The 22,387-nt window shown below is 37.6% G+C and overlaps 1 protein-coding gene across 1 annotated transcript in view; it reads right to left on the bottom strand.

Moving 5' to 3' along the window:
• Positions 1-7,396: 7,396 nt before the first annotated feature.
• The window catches only part of KCNK12 (potassium two pore domain channel subfamily K member 12), a 36,672-nt gene continuing 21,681 nt past the window's right edge, over positions 7,397-22,387 (bottom strand). The window contains exon 2 of the mRNA XM_070947756.1: positions 7,397-8,292. Coding sequence (XP_070803857.1) covers positions 7,397-8,292 — 896 coding nt within the window. The remainder of the gene's footprint in view (positions 8,293-22,387) is intronic.

The following is a 22,387-nucleotide window of genomic DNA, read 5'->3' as shown; positions in this document are numbered from 1 at the left end:
TGTAATGATGCCTTCCTTTGCAGTTAAAATATTTCATGTAAGAATGCATCCCATTTTATTTTTAAATTTATTTAATAGAGAAAATTTATTTATAATTCATCTTGGATTTTGTGCTGGAAAGAAGTAGTGAAAAGATAATTTTAACAAAAATGAATAATGTAACTCAGCCATCATTAATGAAAAACTGTCATATTAGCTACTGTATGGAGTCTATTCATACATTCAATGTTGTGTTACTAAATGATGAAAATATAATTGTGTATTTGTACATCAAAGAGACAGATAATAAGAACTGAGACTTAATCCAGTGCAACATGAATAGCTGAATACTTTCTTTCCAAATCCATTAGCTGACAATACTGTGGTGGAAAATATTTATTACAATTTATGCTAGTCAAGAGCTCATAAATGGTTGTGCTCTTTTACTGTTTATTGAACCTTTTGTTGTTCAGTGCTGGCTTTGTTTTGCTTTAGCTTCAGTACAAAGAACCAACATTCTAGAAGGAGACGTATTTAATATTTCCTTTTTACATAGTGGTCAAAGTATAGGCTCCAACAATTTGTGCTTGCCTTACAACAGGCACACACACTTTTTTTTTTCTGGGTAAAGAGCCACTTTTGGTTTCTCAGTGACATTAGTGTTGGAAGGAGCCTCAAGAAAGCTGCAGTATCAAAGTGGGCTAATTCACTTCATTTCACTTCATTGTACTTTACATCTTATGCCTATTTATCAGGGGACTGAATGCATTTATTAGCTGGTATGGGGTATGGACAACAGTATGTTGATTTGTTTGAATTAGAGATCCTAACATGCATAGAAGTGTGCCTTTTAGGATCTTTATTTTTGAGATAAATACTTGGGACTGTTTGCACTTGTGGCATAATGGTTAAAATGTGCCCTAACATATTGGAATTGCCATTATCATTAGCAGGGAACGATTTACATGGCAAGGGTACAACTAAGTTGGTAAGCGGGTCTACTTCTCTGCCTCACTAAAATGTGCTATTCAAAAGCCTCAGTTGATCAAAACCCAGATGGGTAATAGAGATCAGTATGGTGATGCAAGACTGCTAGATAGAATTAGATTAGAAATATGTAAGTGTTGGAAGGAAAATCCATCTGGTTTAGTTCCAAGCTGGGAGAAAGACACTGGAAACAACATGGAGGCTGATTGGAAAGAAAGTTTATTGAACAGAAACATAAAAACAGTGTGCAGTTCTGGATCTTCTGAACCAGAACCACAAACCTTGGTGGTTCTGCTTCATCATTAAACTTTCTTTCCAATCAGGCTCCATATTGTTTCCAGCATCTTTCCCCCAGCTTGGAACTGAACCAGATGGATTTTTCTTTCCATATATGGGAATGATAGTGATCAGATAAGAAGTGGATTGAATCAAATATTGGTGCCTGAGAAAAAAGTGGTGAAAAAGATAACATTTTGAATGCAAAACAAAAAAAGGCTACTGGTATAACTAGTGTAAAGGATGAAATGTTAATTAAATAATTAATTGTGAAATACAAACAGGTTTCTCATCAACAAAGAAAAAATAATAATAAGAAAAAACAACAATTGAATACAGTATTAGTGATTAAAACTGACTATATTTAACAAAAGATGAACTAGCCCTAACAGCAGGATGATAACTGTATAAAATTAATGGAGAACAAGATTGATCTAGTTATTAAGGTGTCAGGTTAGAAACCGGAGACTATGAGTTCTAGTTCTGTATTAGGAGTGAAAGCCAGCAGGGTGACTTTGGGCCAGTCACTCTCTCTCTCAGCCCATGAAGTCAGGTTCGGGAAACAAGCTGGTCAATCAATTGTTGTCAGAGCTAATGGATCAACGCTTGGTTGATTCAAAAAATGCAGACCCCGCACTTTTGGGGAAATGCTAAAAAGAAAAAAACCTATATAAAATTAATTAAACCATTAAATCTGTTATTAAATCTAAACTGGAGAAATGTTAAAATATAAACATAGTGTGCTTATAGAGTAGCTATGCAGCTTGTTTAATATGTATGTGAAGATTACTGCTGATGGGAAGAATCTGTTCCTCTGTAATAAGGGAGAGATAGATAAAGTGAACGCAAACTTTACAGAGGAATTAGTTTGTTAAATGTGCCTGCAGAATGTTTGACAGAATTCAGAATGAAATCTCATTGTTCATATTTTGAAGCAGCAGTAAACAAGTCTTGAAGGCATCTGTCACATCTCCCACTGAATGGATTGAGAATGGGTTCTGAAAAAGTGTGTAAAACAAGAAACAAGATGCATTGATGCTATATGAATGATTGAATGCAAAAGAAAGAAAGAAGGAAAGAAAGAAAGAAAAAGAAAGAAATATCAGCATGAAAAAGTACTTCAAGGTGTTTTGGTCATATTGAAAGAATATTTTGTGATTCAGTAATGTTCCCTGTAAGACCAAAGAACCCTCTCTCTTACTTTTGTGAGTGAAAGTAGTGAGTGAGTTGAGTGGAAGATGCAGACTGAAAAAATATGGTCAGAGAAGCGAAGATGAGATCCTTAAAAAGGGAGAGATGAAAAGTTTAAAAAACAAAAGGCAATCTTATGCCTTTTATTCCATTTTCTTTTATTATTTCTTACTCTTTTTTTGCTCTTCACATCATGTTGCTAAAACTCAAGAATGTAGAGTGATGATTTTATATATATATATACATATATGTAGGTAATTTATCAAGATCTCTTACCATACTTTTCCCCTGGTGATTGAGACAAAGTTCTGTAGAAGAACTACAGAATTTATTTAGAATTATTTTATTCTAAATAAATATGTAGAAATGTAAGAAGATAAAAGTTTGAACAATCTCTCTGGTTTGGGCAATCCTAATATGTAAAGAGGCTTTAGGGTCAAAGTTCTTGAATTGTGACACAAATAAAATTGTGATGGGATCTTAATACTGATAGTTGTAGCTATCATCTCAATAGTTTTGATGCCCTTGTATAGATAATATTATGTTGGATAGAGAAATAGCTGGAGCTGTTACAAGGCAGCTGTCTGTGACAAACTATTGGTCACATACCAATAACAATTTTCTAGGTAAAATTACTAATATACTAGAACTTAATTGCATTACATGTCTGCTTAAATTCAAGTCAATGGGTTTTGTAATCTCAGCAAGATTTCTTGCATTCTTTAAATGTTGTCTGCTTATTTCAATTAATGCTGGATACAAGGCAGCCTTCTAAAAGAGCAGAAATGCAGCTCTTAACATACAGCAAGGCTGTGCAAACCATGAAACAACAACTTCAAGACAATCCATCAAACAGATACATCAGATATTCTGGAGGGAAAGAAACACGTCTTGTGTTATGTCAAGAAAATCAGTTTGAGTGAAATAATTTTGATTTCTGTTTTGTAGCAGGTTATTTTTTTAATGTCAATGTGCTTTATATTCAGTATGAAAGATTCCTCAGACTGATGGAGTTTTGTAGCTGTCAAAATGAAAAACATGGCCATCAATACTGGCAGTAGGAGTAGTTAATAAAGACAACAGGTGCTTGGAGCTGTCACCTTAGTGAGAAAATTTGTAGCCTGCATGTTTGTAACATACTGTATTAAAAGAGGAACAGTTGTTGCAGGCCAATCTACAAGGCATTTTGGAAAGATTCCTTATGTTATGGAAAGCTGTATAAGAAACGAAGGGACACGGTGACTCAGTAGCTAAGACGCTGGGCTTATCAATCAAAAGGTCGGCAGTTCAGCGGTTCGAATCCCTAGTGCTGTGTAACAGGGTGAGCTCGCGTTACTTGTCCCAGCTTCTGTCAACCTAGCAGTTCGAAAGCACGTAAAAAATGGAAGTAGAAAAATAGGGAACACCTTTGGTGGGAAGGTAACAGTGTTCCATGCACCTTTCACATTTAATCATGCCGGCTGCATGACCACGGAGACATCTTCAGACAGCGCTGGCTCTTCGGCTTTGGAACGGAGATGAGCACCGCCTCCTAGAGTTGGGAACGACTAGCATATATGTGCGAGGGGAATCTTTACCTTTACCTTATAAGAAATGAAATCCACACAATTTGGGATTATAGTAAGAAGCCAAAGGTCCCAGTCAGTTATTGAGCAGCCTATGATGCTAGGGGCCCAGTACAAATCATTCTCTTATACCTGGAGTTTTATAAAGCCCTTCATGAAACAAAAGGCTGCTTGAATATCATTATCCCTGGTTTGTAATGGTAATATCCCTCATTTTGCTATATAGATTTTCTAACTCAATGGAAGCTCTGTGTAAATGCCAAACTGGGCCTTGGGTATTCATATATTGATAATTGGTTTTCATTTAAAAGCAACTAAGCTCCTAAGCCCTTAAATTTATTAAGTTTGTAAGATTTAATAGACATGCATGTTGGGAATGGTCCTATTTCTGATTATTGTTTATGTTACTGCTCGGAGAAAAATTATATTGCAAAAGGTTCGGGGTGCATATTTTTAAAAATTCTAGACCATTTAAAAACTGAAAGTAGGCCACAGGATATTAATTGTTCTCTTTGTTAGCTGATGAGAGATAAAGAAATTATAAGCAGTAGAAGTCTAGAGAATTTGCAAAAAAAAAAAAAAAATTAAATGAAGGAAGCAGATGCGTCTTGAGATGCCTGGGTAAGATGGCTTCCAATATGAAGTTTATCATTGTTCTTGGAAAAGGGCAATTCATCCAGGATGGGTACAGACTGCTGAGGATGTATGGATCAATCCTGAGATGAGAGTATTGGATTAGGGCTATGAACACTACCTCAGAGAAAAGGAGGCCCAAAGCTGCCAAGCAATAAACTAGAAAGTTGGAACTGTTAGTCTGGACACAGAGAAGATAAGAAGAATTGTATTTTGGTCAAAGAGGGGAGTTTTCTCTCATCAGTGTAGCAGCTTCAATACATATTCCACTCTCAGCGGCACTGGTTTCCTGTACCAACATTTTTCATTCAAGTCACTGGCCTAATCCTCAAGATAGTGAGCCCCTCCTCAAGAAAGGGTTACTGTATCCAACTCTTCTGGACATCATCCTGGATTATAATGGATCCATCCAAATAATGGATTATCTGGACTCATTTCAGTCAGGTTTCAGACCAGAATACAGTAGGGAGATAACATTGGTCTTGCTTGTTGATGACTTTTGATAGAGCTGGATTGGTGGTTGTGTATTTATAGCCTGTTCCCTTTTGGAATACCTCACGACTTGATGTACTTTCCCCATCAGTTTAATATCTATCTGAACCTGCTAAGTTAAGTCATCCATTAGTCTGAGGTCCAGTATCATCAGTATCATCCACATGACCCAGATGATGTTGCTAACTTAGTTTAGAAAAATACTCAGGTCTCACAGGTGGGTTCTGCACAAGAGGATGATCTACATACTCTAGATCTAGGGAAAGTAAATAAGTCTTCCTTAATCTACTGCCCCCCCCACAAACTATATATAGAGACAAGCAGTATGGCTAAAAAATATTGGGAGATCTAATGTATCTGAAGAACATTAATTGGAAAAGATAGAATACATCATACTGGTTGATTGGCATGGGATACACAGTGCCTAGCAGTCAAAGACAATATCTTAAATACTATTCTGGAAAAATCTGATTTCCGTAACAGTTGTTTGGAATCGCAGCAGCTTGAAATAGACAATGTGAAATGCATCCATCCTTAACAAGACTATAGATTGGCTGCATAGGATAGCCAAATTATTAGATCAGTGCACACACAAGGTCTCAGCATATGTAGTTTGTGAAGATCAAGTGATCATTTGCCACTGAAGACACTGCATAAAAAGAATTTTGTGCCAAATGGCTGCTAGTTTTAATATATACTTTGGAATTAGCATAAACTAAATTAATTACTACTAATACAATCAGTGAAACTTGTCTTATTGCTTGAAATGATGATAAAGGCTCTTTGGCCCCATCCTAATGGAGCAGAAAATCGGAAATCTTTAGATACATGCATAAAAAGATAGTTTTGCTCAGTGGATTTAAAGCAGGACTGGAATTTGGACTTCCTGAGTTTCAGTTGCAACTCTCAGTCTATAATGTAGGATGGAAAAGGAACTGTCTTGGAAAATTATTATATATTTTCTTTTCTTTTTAACAAGTGTTTAAATAAATTGAGTTCATATCCATATTTCTTTGCTGCTCCAGTTCATGAGCTCGACATAGAAGCAAAACAGAATGGAAACAGTTTTGAACTTGGATCGCTGCATTTTCATCCTTTAAAACAGTTAAGCTTTTTGTTAGCTTAACACTATACTACATTTTCCTCAGTCAACAATGCACTTAATTCTATCAGCTTTATATTATGTCTAGCAGCAATGTGGGAAATAAGAGTGAAGTAGCAGCAGAGATGTAGGCACAGTGTGGTCAAAAAGCCAAACACTGTGATTGAATCTCTGCTTGTTATAATTCACAGCTTTGATTGCACCCTCATAGATGCCATCTTGGCTTTGTTTTACCTTGCCAGTGGGCAACCCTGAGTTAGAGAATGCATCAAAGGGTAGGCAAGGGAGCATCTGTATCTCTACCACTGTGTACCCAAGTGCTTGCTGGCTGACTAGCCATCTTCTGCAGTAATCTGTACTCACAGAGTGAGAGGCTGACTGATTAAAAACTGCATACAGGTAGTCCTTGACTTACAGCCACAACTGAGCCCAACAACAATTTCTGTTGTTAAGTGAGACATTGGTTAAATGAATTTTGCCCCATTTTACAACCTTTCTCATCCCAGTTGTTAAGTAATCCCTGCAGTTGTTAAATTAGTAACACAGTTGTTAAGTGAATCTGACTTCCCCATGGACTTTGCTTGTCAGAAAGTTGCAAAAGGTGATCACATGACCTTGGGACATAGCAACGGTAATAAATATGAACCAGTTGCTGAGTGGTTGTGTCTGAATTTTGATGATATGACCTCAAGGATGCTACAATGGTTGTAAGTATGAAAAATGGCCATCAATCATATTTTTCAATGCTGTTGTAACTTTGAACAGTCACTAAATGAACTGTTGTAAATTGGAGACTACTCTACTTGCATGCTGCTATTTGAAGCCTCTCCTATCTTCAGCACCACTGGGATGGCTGTTGGGATTTCCCTTTGCTTCTTGAGTGCTTTGTAATATCAGTGGTATGTGCTAGAGACCTTCTAAGTTGATGAATGATAATTAATGATCCCTGATGCTACTTGATGGTTAAAGTATTACAAAAATTTAAGGGAATAAATACATCCCAAAAAGGCCTCTTTAAAAATGTTAAATAATCAGCTTTTAGAAACAAGCAAAACATAAAGCCTTCCAGAAATTTGCCCTTGAGATGGATTTAATAATTTTTTAAAATATCATTTTATTAAATAAAGAATAAGAAAAAGTCTTCACGTTAGAGAAGATAATTTCAAAATTTCTACCTAGAATCACTTGTCTCTGCCAGTCTATTGTTCATGATCGCTAAAGCCCCAACTCCGCCTGAAAAATCATTTTGTCTGGTGCTGATGCAGACATTCCTGGGATAGCCATTGGCCGTCTCTGATAACTGCTTCTGCAGAAGTGCCAGGGAGACTTTGTTAGAAGCCGTGAGATCCCTCATGGAGATCATTTCACCTGAGAGCCTTCTCCCTTCTGTGTCACTATCATATTGTCCATCTGTTTCCATAGAGAAATTATGCCGACGGAAGCGGGATCCAGGTGTGATGGCATTGCGCCGCCCAAGGCGGGTATTTGGCTTATTGCAATCTGGGCAACATCTGCATCGGAACTTTCTTAGCATCCAATTTAAAACCTGCTTGATTACAATTGATATGACGTTAAAAAGAGAATATATGCAGCATACCCCCATTAATATAAATGTGAAATTCCCAAATCTGTATAATCCCTGATTTTGGTAGACAGCATTCTGACTGCTCACCAGATCACCAAATCCAATGGTGCTGAAGGTGACAAAACAATAGTACAAGGAGTCAATGTAATTCCATCCTTCCACAGCGGTATACATGGCAGAGGCACAGCAAGCTAGAGTAATGGCAAAGATTCCCAAAATTAGCATCACGTGATAGACAGATGGCTTCCACCCAATCAGGCTGTCCGCATCAGACATAGCAGAGCCCCTTCGGCAGGTAGGAGGTAGAAGGCCGCTTCTTCTCAGCTGTCTCTCACGGCAAGCCTTCATGACCAAAGCCAAAAGTGAGATAATACGTTCTAGAAAAAGGTTGAAGAACAAGATGGTTCCAGCACATCCAAAGAGACCATAAACGATAAGGAAGGCTTTACCCGCTACTGTTGCTGGTGTGGACATCCCAAAACCTGGAAAAATAAGGAGATAATGAAGCTGAATAAACAGAGGTGAGCTAAGATAATGTGATCATTGAGACTGAAAAGTTCATTGTTTTGTTTTATTTCCTTTATCACAGAGAAATGATTTGCTGCTATTTAATGGTATTCCAAAACTATAGCGTCTAAAGGCAGACTGCCTATGCAACCAAGAAACTAAGGCCCTCACTCAGTGACATAAATTATTGCAATTGATTTGAGAGGCTGAATACATTCATTAAAGCAGCCCATGAATCTTTTTAAGTCAAGAAAAGGAAGTTTTATGGGGACAGTGAATATATTTGGAATTCTGAGAGTATGTAATTCGCATCCTCATAAATGGCTTCTGGTGTATACAGGTAATCTTCAACTTACGTCCACAATTGAGCCCAACATTTCTGTTGCTAAGTGAGAAATTGGTTAAGTGAGTTTTGCCCCATTTTACGAGTTTTCTTGCCATGTTTATTAAGTGAATCACTGCAGTTGTTGAATTAGTAACTGTTGTGGTCCGTCAGCGGCCTGTGCAGATTGTAGCTGATTCCGACAACGAAGAGGCTGGTGTGGTGCTGGTCGGACAGTGAGGAGGCTGGAGAAGATGTGATGCCAGAGGCAGGGATTCAGCCAGGGCCTTCAGAACCTCCAGAAGCTCCTTTAAGTGAAGCTCCTTTAAGTGAAGTGAAGAGGATGAAGAGGAGGAGCCTCTTCTCAATGCACGGGCGTGAAGAGCTGCCAAAAGGCAGGAGTGGCTTCTCAAGAGGAGGTTTCCTCGAGAGTAAGGCTTGGGGCTAATTAGCCATTCCCTTAGCCTATTTAAGGGGGAATGCTGCTTGCAGCAAGCTGTAGGGAACAACTTTAGTTCAATCTCCTTCGCGTCTGGATTCTCTGCAAAATTGTTTCTGGGCTTTCTGCCAACTCTAGTAAGACTGTGATTACCTTATCTTAGAATTCTGGTAGGCTGTTAAGACAGTTTATTAACAGCCTTTGGTTGATAAAGATTACGTTATTTGAGTAAAATAAGCTTTGTATAGAGTTTGTGTGTGCTGCGTTCTTTGGGGTCCGTAGCTGGGGCAGAACAGTAACATGGTTGTTAAGTGAATCTGATTTCTCCATTGACTTTGTTTGTCAGAAGGTCGCAAAAGGGGATCACATGATCCCAGGACACTGCAACCATCATAAATGTGAGTCACTTGCCTGCAATCATCATAAATGGGAGTCGAGCATCTGAATTTTGATCACATGACCATGGGGATGCTGCAACGGTCATAAATGTGAAAAATGGTCATAAGTCACTTTTTTCAGTAACTTCGAACAGTCATTAAGTGAACTGTTGTAAGTTGAGGACTGCCTGTATTGTAATTATAAGTATTAGTCAACAGGAATTAGTTTAAGAATTAAACACAATCAGAAACGTTTGGGGAAAGTTTTACTATTTGGAAGGCTCTGGGGATTTCCAGTTTTAAAATAAAATGTGGAAGAGATCTTCAAATATGTAACAAGCCAGAATTATGACTCTGATCCATTAGATCCCTCAGAGGTGTTGCTTGACCTGCATTTAAGATGTAACATTTGTAGTGGAGGATGATCCTTTTTTCAGAATTTTATCAGACATCACCCCTGCAGCATTTCTTACAGTTAGATTTGTGTTTGGCAACATTGTGATATTTTTTAAATAGTGAAATCCAAATGCTTTGACGCAAGGGGTGCTTTGCGCTTGTGTGGCTGTTGTGGGGAGGAAGGAACGGGAAGTCTTTAATAATACACTGGTAGTGGATGAATCAAAATGTGCAGCTAAGCCTGTATTGGTAGAAGCAAAGCTTTGATAATAGACTACCAGGGAGTCCACAGCTGTAGAGATTTAGAGCTCTGTGGGGAGAAAAATTATAGCCTTGCTTCAACTCTACATCAGTTGTGTTCTTTTCTGTGGTGCCTAAACAACTGAAGAACATTAAAAAAAATATGGGACATTGTCAATTATGTTCTTGAATCTTTCAACAGTAAATCATAGAGCAAGTCTTCCAAAGCAGCTTTATGTTCCCTTATGAACTCAAGAATGGATTCTAAAAACTGAAAACCAGAGAGAGTTTGCTGCTCGGGAGCTTCAGCTGGAAGGAGGAATGATACTGTGTAAGTCTCTGACAATATTGCAAGGCAAGCACAATTTTCCATCTCAAATCATTGCAGACGCACACTTTTGGTGGTGTATCTGCCCTTCAGGTTAGACCAGACTAGGAAACCCTTTTATCTGACTCCTGACTGCTTGGATGCTTCCTCCTGTCCTTCAAGACCATTCTCTCTGCCCTCCACACACAGTGCAAGGATGACAATGAGCTATGTTTACAGTGTGATTTGAAATTTCAGAAGCCTGCATGTCATAGTACAGGTACCACATAATAAGCTTTTAGTAGTTATTGGTTTTCAAACTTTAAGTTCACAGAGTACTCCATGCAGACATGGAGTCACATCTGTAAATCTTGATTCTATGATAACTGTTTTCATCATATTGTATATCATTAAAGGAAACATATGGGATGAGTGCCCAGTTTTCCATGCTTGCTTCCATGAATCTACAATGTTAAACCATGGAATTTAGCTGATTCACTGGGAACTCCCCTTCCCTAGAGAAATATGGGAATGTTGTTATGTAGCTATATGGCTGGCTCAGTGAGAGAACTTATGCTTTGCATGTAGAAAGTGCTGGGTTTAGTCCCTGTCCCTGAGAAACGTAAAGATACAGACCTGGGGGAATCATTGTTACACTGTGTGAAAAATAGTGAAATAGATTGCCTAATATTTATGTATTTATTTTATATAACCACTCATCTCACATGAATGATTCTGGATACCCACACAATTAAAAACAAAAAAGCCCAATTATAGTACAAATAAAGAACTAAAATGAAAACCATCAGAAAAACCAATTAAACAGTTTACAACTTCTGATTCAGCAACTGTAAGGCAACTTTCTCTAAGTCAGGTAGCAAGCTGAAAAAAAAATAATTCTTAGAACCTTCATTGCATTGCAAATTAAACAGTACAAATTAAAATGCTAATACTCAAGAAGTGGAATAAATGTGCTTGTTGTGCAAGTAACTAATAACAAGTAAAGTGAATCAAACATTTTTTTTTTTGTAAATGGAACTGCTACCTCACCATCAGAAATACTCAAACAAGCCTAGCCTTTATTCCTTTTTTATTTTATTGCAATTTCTGCTTTTTTTAATCCTATGAAATTGGTTTTTTTCTTCTTCATCAGTAAGGTAAGGTCAGAAACTTTTTCCACATTTCAAGTTCGCTATGGGGATTCTAAAGGAAAATCAGTCTGACCGCCATAGAATTAGACACAACTCATTGACTCGTTTTAGAAATAGCAAACATGCTGTGTGGCAACACGAGCAATTTATAAGCATGGGGAAGCAGACCTGTTGGTGGGCCAGTTGTTAGAATGAAGGCACAGTAGATTAACTTTACAGAGTCACCAGGAAACAAAAATAAAAACAAAATGTGGAGGCTTAGAGATTTCCCCTACTTCGGAGTTGAAGTAGTATTCCTGTATCCTTGAATCTAGAGAAAGCTATACTAGTATGAAATTTGCTCTCCCCAATGTTAGTTTCTTTCTGATCTCAACTGCCAGAGTTCCCAGTCACTTGACTTCTCTCCAAGATAATGAGACATACATACATGTGATGAGGCTGATGGTGATTTTGCTTTGAAAGCATCTGTACAGCTAAAGGTAATTTAAGATTATCTTAGGCATTTGTTGGATATGAGATGAAGGCAATGCCAAGGGGGCATAGCAGAAAAAATACATTGCCCAGGCATGTTTGTGTCGCAGTTAGGTCCAAGGGGGAAATGGTCAGTAGAGTGCTCAGTGGAACCAATAAATGGTCATGGGTACCATATTGATTAACTTTACAATACTAGTTTGCATGCAGTGGTGGGATTCAGCCGGTTCTCTCTGGATCACGCGAACTGGTAGCGGCGACTGCGGGAGGCTCCACCCACCCACCCGGATGTAATGCGCAACTACTGCACATGCACAAAAGGCAGTGCACATGCGCAGAGGTGGCACGTGCGCTCACATTTGCGAACCGGTAGGGAAGGTAAGTGAATCCCACCTCTGTTATTATTATTATTAGTTCAATTTATATGCTGCCTTTCTCCGGAGACTGCATGCTTTTGGACAGGTGGGTGTAGTGGTTAAGGCATCAGCCAAGAAGCTGGGAGATCATGTGTTCTAGTTCTGCCTTAGAAACAGAGCCAGCTGGGGTGACCTTGAGCCAGTCCCTCTCTCTCAGCCCTAGGAAGGAAGCAATGGCAAACTGCTTTAGAAAAGTATTGCCAAGAAAACTGCAGGGACTAGTTGAGGCAGTCATCAAGAGTCAGCATTGTCTCAAATACAGGTCTGCAGGCTTTTGGAGCCATTTGGATAGACAGAAAGCTTTTTGGGGAGAAACTGGAGAGGGATGATAAATGGGGAACTCTGTTCACTTCTCAGTTCTAAACTTCTTCCTTGTTAAATAGCTTTTCCTCGGACCAGTTTTGGTCAGTGGTGAAATCCAATTTTTTTTACTACCAGTTCTGTGGGCGTGGCTTGTTGGGCGTGGTAGGGGAAGGATACTGCAATATCTCCATTCCCACCTCACTCCAGGGGAAGGATACTGCAAAATCCCCACTCCTGGGGGAAGGATATTGCAAAATCTCAATTCTCACCCCACTCTGGGGCCAACCAGAGGTGGCATTTGCCGGTTCTCCGAACTACTCAAAATTTCCGCTACCGGTTCTCCAGAACCTGCTGGATTTCACCCCTGGTTTTGATTCTGTTTTCTCTCAACAAAGTCGTATGCTCCACCAGGCAGTTGGACAAAGCAGAATGAAGGAACAGGACTATGTTGGAGGACTAATGAAGGAATTCTGCCTATGACAGAAGAGAGCAGAGAATGAGAGCCATGTGATGATGAACCAGGGAAAGTTGTGCTATGTCCTTAATTGATTATGCTTTAGTATCTATCTTTTGCAAATTAAAAACAATCACTATCTCTGAAGACAGTATTTATGAAATACTTGTTTGGGGATACCTGTTTTCATAAATACTGGATTAGTGTTAGATTGGCCTGCTTTATTTGGGCTACTAATAAGAGCCTTGGTGGTGCAGCAGACTAAAGAGCTGTTAAGTAGCACTTAGCTGCCAACTGCCTGCAATTACTGTGAGTTCAAATCTCACCAGGCTCAAGGTTGACTCAGCCTTCCATCCTTCCGAGGTAGGTAAAATGAGGACCCGGATTGTGGGGGCAATAAACTGACTTTGTATAAAAAAGAACACCGCTTAGGGGGGCCCGAAAGCCCTACTACGCGGGTATATACAAAAGTATGAAGGCTATTGCTTAATGCATTGTAAGCCGCCCTGAGTCTCCAGAGAAGGGCGGCATATAAATCGAACCAATAAATAAACTCCAGAATTCTAAGTTGCAATCAAGAGTCATTCAGTGTCTATTTTTGTTACCCAAATATGATAGCCTTAATAAATAGTCTAACAACTGAATTTTATGTAAGCTGCATCTTTTCAGGTGTGTAATATCGTAATAACTTTTGGTAAGAAATGGCAACATCTTTTCTGCTAGATTCTGCTCTGACTTTCCCAATTTTACTTTATGGTAAAGATTTCCATTATGGAATGCAAGCTGTTAGAACTAATTTGTTTTTTCATATATTTTTGGAAAAGATAAAGAAGATAAATTTAACTTAGTGCCAAGCAGCTCATACCATCTGAAATTTAAGCCAGATTCTAGTATGAAGCAAAGCATTTGTTTTATTCTTAAGGAATGATACAGTTGTTTAAATGTTCCATCCTGACACTATGTTTTAAGTAATGAATCAGATTGAATTGAATTAATTATACAAATCAATGAAGTGATTTGAATGCTTCCAATATCATTTAATGATTCAATTTATTTGGAAAAATCTATCGAATTCAAAATCTATTAAATTCTGGTCAACTTGACTTCAGACCAAATCTTCTAATTGAAGCTTAATGTGGCACTACTAAATCCCCAAAATCTTTAGGTTACAACTGTTAATTTGCCCATAGGAGCAATCCAAGACTTTTCACTACTATAGGCAAAAAGGCAGTCCCTCCACCCTGCAAATCCATTTTCCTAATCAGATTGGCAACTGAACTGTACTTCAGTTAACACTAGCCACTGTAACTAAGATAACTACCTAGTTTAGAGGATACAGGACAAATTTCATTCACACACAACTGCCTTCCTAGAGCTTCCTGCTGCTTTTCATCCCTTCTCTGCTTTGATATAATCTAAATGGAATGTTACGTTTCCCACTGTCTATTGGAACATATCTACCATTTCTGCTGCATCTCCAGTCATTTTTACTCAACATAAAGTCCTTCCAATGCAATCTGTGCTTGGTTCCATAAATTGGCTGGAATAATTTTGCATTGACTGTCATGTTATTATTTATGCTACGATAGTTTAATGGCCAATAAAATATCTTAACAATTAGACTAGAATAGTAATATGTCCAATTCATTTTCCAGTTGCACTTTACATTTCTTTGTGTGCTTTTTAATCAATGACAGAATATCCACCCACTCAAGAAGTTTAATTAAGGGAGACAAGTAAGAAGCCTCTAAGGAGTCAGGATTAAATTGGAAGATATAAAATGTTCAGATTACAAGAATAGTTATATCATTATTATACATTAATTGTAAGGATTTAAGTAGTCTACCTGTTTAATTGTGTTAATCAAATGACAGCAAGTTCAATAATGACTCAGGTTTTGCTATTGTATTGTCGTCCAGTTAAGGTGAGTTGTAAACTAAGATCTCACCATAAACCTGACTCTATAAGGCTTAATTTATCTGCTGGACTCAAACTCGGTTGAAGTTTCTGGCAGGACAAAAATGTTTATCGCAAACTAAAATAAACAGTTGATTGTTCTTGTTATTATAATGATTGAATGTTGGATTGCTGATTATATACATTGTTGGTATTGATTAGTTTTTATTGATACTATTGTTATGTATTGTAGCTTTTGTAAGCTGTTTAGATCCTGCTGCTTTAATCAACTCCAAAACACCTATGATAAATACCATAAAATAAAAATGAGATGCTAAAATATCTCATTTACCTTTGCTTCCACAAAATATATTTTCAATCTTGCCAGTTGGAAACAGAATTGTTTGAAGTTTTCTTTAAAGCTTTCTAGGTCATGTGTTTCACTTTAAAAAGGTGATTCATGACTTATCCCTCATCTTCTGCTACAATCAAGCTTTGTTCCTGACACATTTTGCATGAATTGTGCTTGAAACATACTTTGTCTTTCCTTTTTTAGACAAAGGACTGTTCCTGATATATTGATTTGTATTTGAAGGCCCTTATCTTTCAAGCTTCTTTCTAAGATTTAGTTCCCCAGACTAAATGAAGACAATACTGATAACTTTAGTCAGAAATATTGGGAAATTGTTGCCAGAAAAGCTAAATCTGATAAATTCAGGATCCTGGATGTGGTGGGACCTGATAGCTCAATTGTCAAATTTAATCTAAGCCAACATTTTAAGTTAATTGTAGAAAAGTGGATGAGCGTTTACCAACAGCAACCATAATTGAATATCCCAACCAATGCTTTTACATTTATCTTAAGGTCATGGTTAAAAAGGAAAAACATATTTCTCTCTTCTTGTCTTCTCACAGAAACACTTGAAGGTTTGTTTGGGTGCAGTTTTTTTTTACTAGGTATATGTTCAGTAGAATTTATTTATGAAAGAGAAATTATTTGATGATAATTGAGGTGAGTTTCAAGGATTCTCTATATACTTGCCATCCAGCCAAAATTTCTTATTCAAATCATTATTAATTTGTCTTTCTTTTTGGAAGAAGAAAGACACATTGCCTGCTCTGGTCTTAAGTAGTGAGATCTGTGTATATTTAACAGGAAAATTACCAAAGCTACAAAATTAGTTTCTGCAATTTAATAGTGTTCACAATTGCTGCTTCCTTTATATTATACAGTAATTATACAGGTTTTCCCTAACCCTCTTAAATATAAAAGTTCATGGATCAGATCGTTAAAATTATTTAAATCCAGGAGAGAAAGAACAACCAGGAATCTAAATATTTGTTAAAATCCACAGATTTACATATTATTTGTGGGCAAAATATTCATCTGATCAAGCAGTGGAAGATTGCATGCTAGGACAGGATTTTAGGGGAGGAAAATATTGGCTTGACATTGTATAAACTCCTCCAGTTATTAAATTACAACTGCCCCCAGATAACAGATGGATCTTAACAGTAAATATGCTGCTTGCCTTCATTTCCCATCTGTAGAACTTCACCCAGCATCCATTTCTCAATTTATAAACAGTGTTCTGTTTCATGCTCTTTCTACAATAACAGCAAAGTAAACACAATATCTCCATAACAACCAAACATACAACCACCTCTTGCAAATTAGGCTAGCGCTATAACAATGATCTGTTTTACAACTCTGAGAGCCTCAACTCTCCGCCCTACCTGCTGTCCCCACTCCAGGCTTTCTTTAGTTCCAATTGTTCTTCCAAGTTTTCTAAATGTATCCCAGGGATGCTAAATAAGGTTTGCAGAATATACTAGATCAGTCTAGAGAGGAATTATGTTCAGAAGTAGAAACTGTATCCAGAAATAGCTCAAGAAAACCCAGAAAAATCAATGGCTAAGTAAAACAAGTAGATAAAAGAAACATGACAGATTGGAACAAAATCAAACCCAGCTTATTAAAAAATGATGGTCTGAAAAATATTGTTGCTGCTTTACCACCAATTCCTAATAATCTTCTGAGGGATCTATTAATTCTATACTCACTGTGTGCGGTAGTCCTCATGAAATTTCAAACAGAAGTTAAGTTGACATAAATTAACAATTAATATTGGGTATGCTCCAGTGGTGGGTTCCTCCCAGTTCGGTCCGGTTTGGCCGAGCCGGTAATGGTGACGATATGACATCACCAAACCGGTTCTCCCCCCCGCCCTCCCACCCCCCCCCACCCCGCCATGTTATTCTTACCTTTTATTTGGTCCCACCCCCAATCTATTACTGCCTCCTGAGTCCCAGCTGATGACTACAGGGAAAAAAACTGTTTAAACTCTTGCCGCCGGGCTTCAAAGGGCCGTCCTACAGCTGATCAAACAGCAAATGTTAAAAGCAAACAAATGAGTCAGGTCGTAAGTGCGAGGACCTTCCAGAAATGACTCTGACCAGCTAGCCATGCCCACCTAGTCACATGACCTCCAAGCCAGACCCACAAAATAATCCACGCCCACAGAACCGGTAGTAAAAAAATTTAGAACCCACCCCTGGTATGCTCATTGTTAAAAACCAAAATATAGGTCTAGTCTTTGATGGTGGAGGAGGCTGGTGGGCATATCTTGCTTGGCACAACACATGTGAAAAGGATTTCAAGATTGTAATTAATCTCAAACTGAGCAGGAGTCATGAGTCTGGTGCCATTGCAGAAAAGGCTAATGGACTTTTGAACTGCATTAATAGAAAATAATGTTCAAGTCACAGGAAATAATAATTCTATTTTATTGTATGCTAATCAGGTGAACTTTGTACAGGGTAGGGATCTCTATTTTAAAAAAACAAAAACCAGAAAGGAATGGAAAAATCAGAATGGAATTGAAATAATAGAAATAATTAAATAGTACAAAAGAATTAAAATTGGAAAGGAATTTAAATAACCAAGGGGCACGGAAAACTAGAGCAAAAAACAGATAGTGGGGAAGTTAAGAATGAAGCAATTTAAAATATAACCTGAAAAGACAACGAATACTTTTTTCTCGGCAACCTAGAGAGCAAGGCTAGATCTCACGTTCTCACTTAATGAAAGAGTAAATTTTATGCACTGAGATGCTTTGAATGGGGAAGCAATATTCAGAATAAACAATCAACCAACTCCTTCCTCAGCCTGCTGCTGGATTCCGATTCTCTTAATCCCTAAAAATGGTGGTCAAAGAAAGCCTGGACAAAACAGGTTGAATAGAAGACTGTTATGGTCTAATGGCTATCTACAAAATATTTCATTGTCTGATAAGAAAATAATGAGAACCACTTCTAAGAATCCTGCTAATAATGTCTGCTTGACCATGAGATGCTGATGAAATGCTGGAAAAGACCTTACACAGCATTGCTTTCCTTACACAGGCCATGAAACACATGGAAAAACTCCATTGCTATATATTTTCACATTTAAGGTGGCCGATCCTCCTCTGCCCTCCAGTTTTGCAGTTCAAGGCCAAGTTATATGTGTTGTTAAATAGTATTTGCATTGTAAAAACGTTGTTTTTATTGATAGGAAATCTTCCAGTAGTGCTAATAATGAAAGTTACATTCCCAAAACTAACTGCATCTTCAGAAAAAAGTCCTTCAGATTCCACCAAAAAGCGAAAGCACCTTCATATTTTAAGGAATTTTAGAAGTTTAGCTTAAGGGTGAGAGGGTGCAATTGCTTCCTAAAGGTATCCCATTCCCATTCAACATATAATTTTCTAATATGAAAATAAATGGTTTGAAATAAGTGGCATCACCTCTTCCACTGATGATCTAATGACAACTTCTTGTAGCCCTCTGAAAGATCAGCAGACCAAGTTGCATTTCCTCACCACACAAATGGTGCCTTTTGGGTCTCTACAAACTACATTCTGCTGCTAATTAATGAACTATATTTTAATTAAGGGTATTTTGGAAGCTGAGCTATCAGGTTGTGAAATCCAAAGAATTCTGGGGTTATGATCTCTAGCCATTATAAAACTATTGGCTAACTAATACCAAAATTTAAGATTAGGGGAAGAATAAAGTGGCATCTACTTATTCAAAGATACTGCAGAGAATGAAAAGGGTTTTTATTATGTAACATTTCTAAGTCTGGAAAGGAAATAGAAGGGAGAGTGGATGTAAACAATTAAAAGATAGAAGGTGAATATAATTTCTAAGAAAAAGTTAAGCGGTCAGATGAAATTATTTAAATTATTTTTCAAACATGCCAAACTTAAGATGCTAAGGTATCTAGGCAATTCTGGGAGTTAAAGCCTATACATCTTAAAGTTGCCAAGTTTGAAGAACACTGTTTAAATAAACACAAACAATATAAATATAAACAATATTTCAAGAAACGTATAAATCCTTACTTATGATTAGTGGCTAGGGATAACAAAAGGGAAAATGAATTATTGAAAGTTCCTCCTTATTTAAAATTTTGTTATACCTTTTGACTTTGCTTCAGTCTCTCACTTTTCTGTATCCATACCCTTTATCAGCTTGAAAAATATAGAGTAACTATATGTGTATTATATGATATATGATAGATAAAATAATAAAGTTTCATTAAAAATACCCTAAGACCGTGATGGCGAACCTATGGCACGCGTGCCAGAGGTGGCACATGGAGCCATATTGGTGGGCATACGAGCGTTGCCCTAGCTCAGCTCCAGCACGCATGCGTGCACTGGCCAGATGATTTTTGGGCCTTCTGGGCCCAACGGAAGTTGGCAAACGGGCTGTTTCCGGCCTCTGGAGGGCCTCCAGGGAGGTGAGGAAGGCTGTTTTTGCCCTCCCCAGGCTCCTAGAAAGCCTGGGCAGGGGAAAAAACAGGCCTAGTGGGCCCACTGTGCCATCACATGCCAAAAGCAGGGGGAGCATGGGGGGTCGCGCACTCATGCATGGGGGGTCAGGGTGCATAGAATTATGGGTGTGGGCATGCACGTGCGCGACCACCCCACACTCCCCCAGCTTTTGGCACGCGATGGCAAAAAGGTTAGCCATCACTGTCCTAAGAGATTGAACACAAATCATTTGATAACTTATCTGATAAATGACAAGAAACCCAGTGAAGAAGCACTGTAGTTCATTCAAAGAGATGTGTCTCACTATAAATGAGGTTAGAAAATTCGTCTTACAGTTTCCAGAATTCTCTGTATTTACCTACAGATTAGCATGACGGATATTTTACTGAAGTGTATGTGGTTCTTGCTTCCTTGATCTTGCCCAACTGTGTGGAGCCTGACAGATATAAATCTAATTGCTAAAAAGTTAACTGTTCAACTGAAACTGCTCATTTCGAGTAATCAAATCAAATCTTTATTACAGTCATAGACCAGCATATCTCATTATGAGTAAGTCTGAAAACATGTCACAGAAATACTCAAAAGGTTAACTTTAATTACAGTTTGCTGTCAAGTTATTGTCAGTGAAAATTCAGCTTTAGTGGGTGAAAAATTTGAAGACCAATCTAGACAAACAAAACTGGTATATAGTAATTCTTCCCTTTTTTAGAAGGGTAGAATTTCTAAATTATGGTTTATTCAATTAACCCAACATCCTCTTAATAACCGCTCCCCCCTCTTCTGGTGGAGATTTACCCTGCTTGCCAATGAGGTAGCTTAACTGGACATTTTCTGGATAAACCACAATTCTTTGAGCACTGATAATTTATTGTAACCTACAATTGGAGATATGTTTGGATTTCACAAATTTCCTGAACAGACTTCAATGGTGCAATGTTGATACTTTGCACCAAGCATAAAGTACTGCACAAAGCAGTACTTTGACAAAGTACTGCTACTAAAATGGATGCTTGCAGCTTAGTAGGAGAAATGAAAAGGGACTATGACTAGCATACCAGAATAGCCATTCTCACATGGAAAAGAAAAAACATGTAGAAAGATTCATGGAACATGGAGAAGGAGAGGACTTCTGGGATGAAACAGTGAATTGAAGACTATGGCAGAATGAAGATCTGGCAAATGGACTGACTCTTTGGGATTCCACTCTAGGCAAGGAGAGGACCTGGGATCACCCCCATTTGCTTCAGTCAGTGACTCCTCACAAGGAGACCACAAGACAGTGGTCTCCACACCAATTGATGTGGAGCCTTCTTGGAACTGCTGAAAGGACTGTGTTGTGGACCTGTGCTTTCTGCAGGATGTTTTTGCAGAATGAAAGGACAGCACATCCCTTTCAGCAGTTCCAAGAAGGCTCCACATCCATTTGCACTACTCAGGTGACCCTGAGAACACCGACAAACCTCCAAGTGACCTCAACGACTCTCTAAAAGAATGTAAATGACCAGCTGTCTGCTAGGAATATAAATCCTTCCATTCACCACCAACCAGTCAGAGCTGAAGAAGCTTCTTGGATGAGAAGTGAAACATCTTCAAAGAAAAATAAGAAAGTCCAGTTGCCTCTTGGAAAAGCACCTTTGGGACTTAGTGAAATAAGTTTTAAATACAAATTTTAAAATATGATGTTATTAAAATTTTAAAATATGATTAAAAGGTAAACAAGCAAAAAATAAATTGGAGAAAAAAGAATCAGACAAAAAGCAAGATAAAAGTGCAGAAAAAAGTAAAAAGTAAAGAAAAAAGCAATAGAATGATTTTACTTTCTTTGGTAGACATATAGATAAAATATATCTAATTCTTACTCTAAAATTAACAATAGGCTACATTACTCCTGTACAATTTTTTGTATTTTCCATTTTTTTCTTTGCAATTTTCCTTAGTTTGTATTAATTTTTATCTTTTAAATTGCAATGCTTAATAAAACACAAAACTACATGGAGGAGCAGAAAAGAAGATTTATTGGAGCATTTATAGCAGACAGAAACGGAACAAAAAGATTTATGAGCACATTTTCAAAAGGAATGGAAGAGGGATGAGAATATTGTGTGTACAGTTCTTCCAGTTTGGATTGTTCCCCCTTTTTTGTAAAGAAATGGAGAAATTGAGTTTAAGCCATGTCTTTTAATTAATAAATTAATAAATTAAACTGCCCAATTCCATAGAGGTAAGTCATTATGAATGTATTCTAATTAAGAACTAGAACTTTTTGAGCTGTGTGGGAAAATCTACATGATTGGCCATGTGGGAGGTTAAGAAAGAGCTGGATTATTTCTTTAAAAAATAGATAAAAAAAAAAGAAAGGGAAATGAGTACTGTATTAATATTCTATTCTTTTTGTCTTCAGATGCATGTTAAAAGTTCTATTGCTCCACCATGTCCCTTGCATAGCATCTCTTCTTTTTCCTTTTCTTTCTTTCT

Source organism: Pituophis catenifer, unplaced genomic scaffold (assembly GCF_029215685.1).
Source record: "Pituophis catenifer annectens isolate HBS135680 unplaced genomic scaffold, rPitCat1.0.hap2 SCAF_1, whole genome shotgun sequence".
NCBI classification, from domain to species: Eukaryota; Metazoa; Chordata; class Lepidosauria; order Squamata; family Colubridae; genus Pituophis; species Pituophis catenifer.
This window is presented reverse-complemented; position numbering and strand designations above follow the sequence as displayed.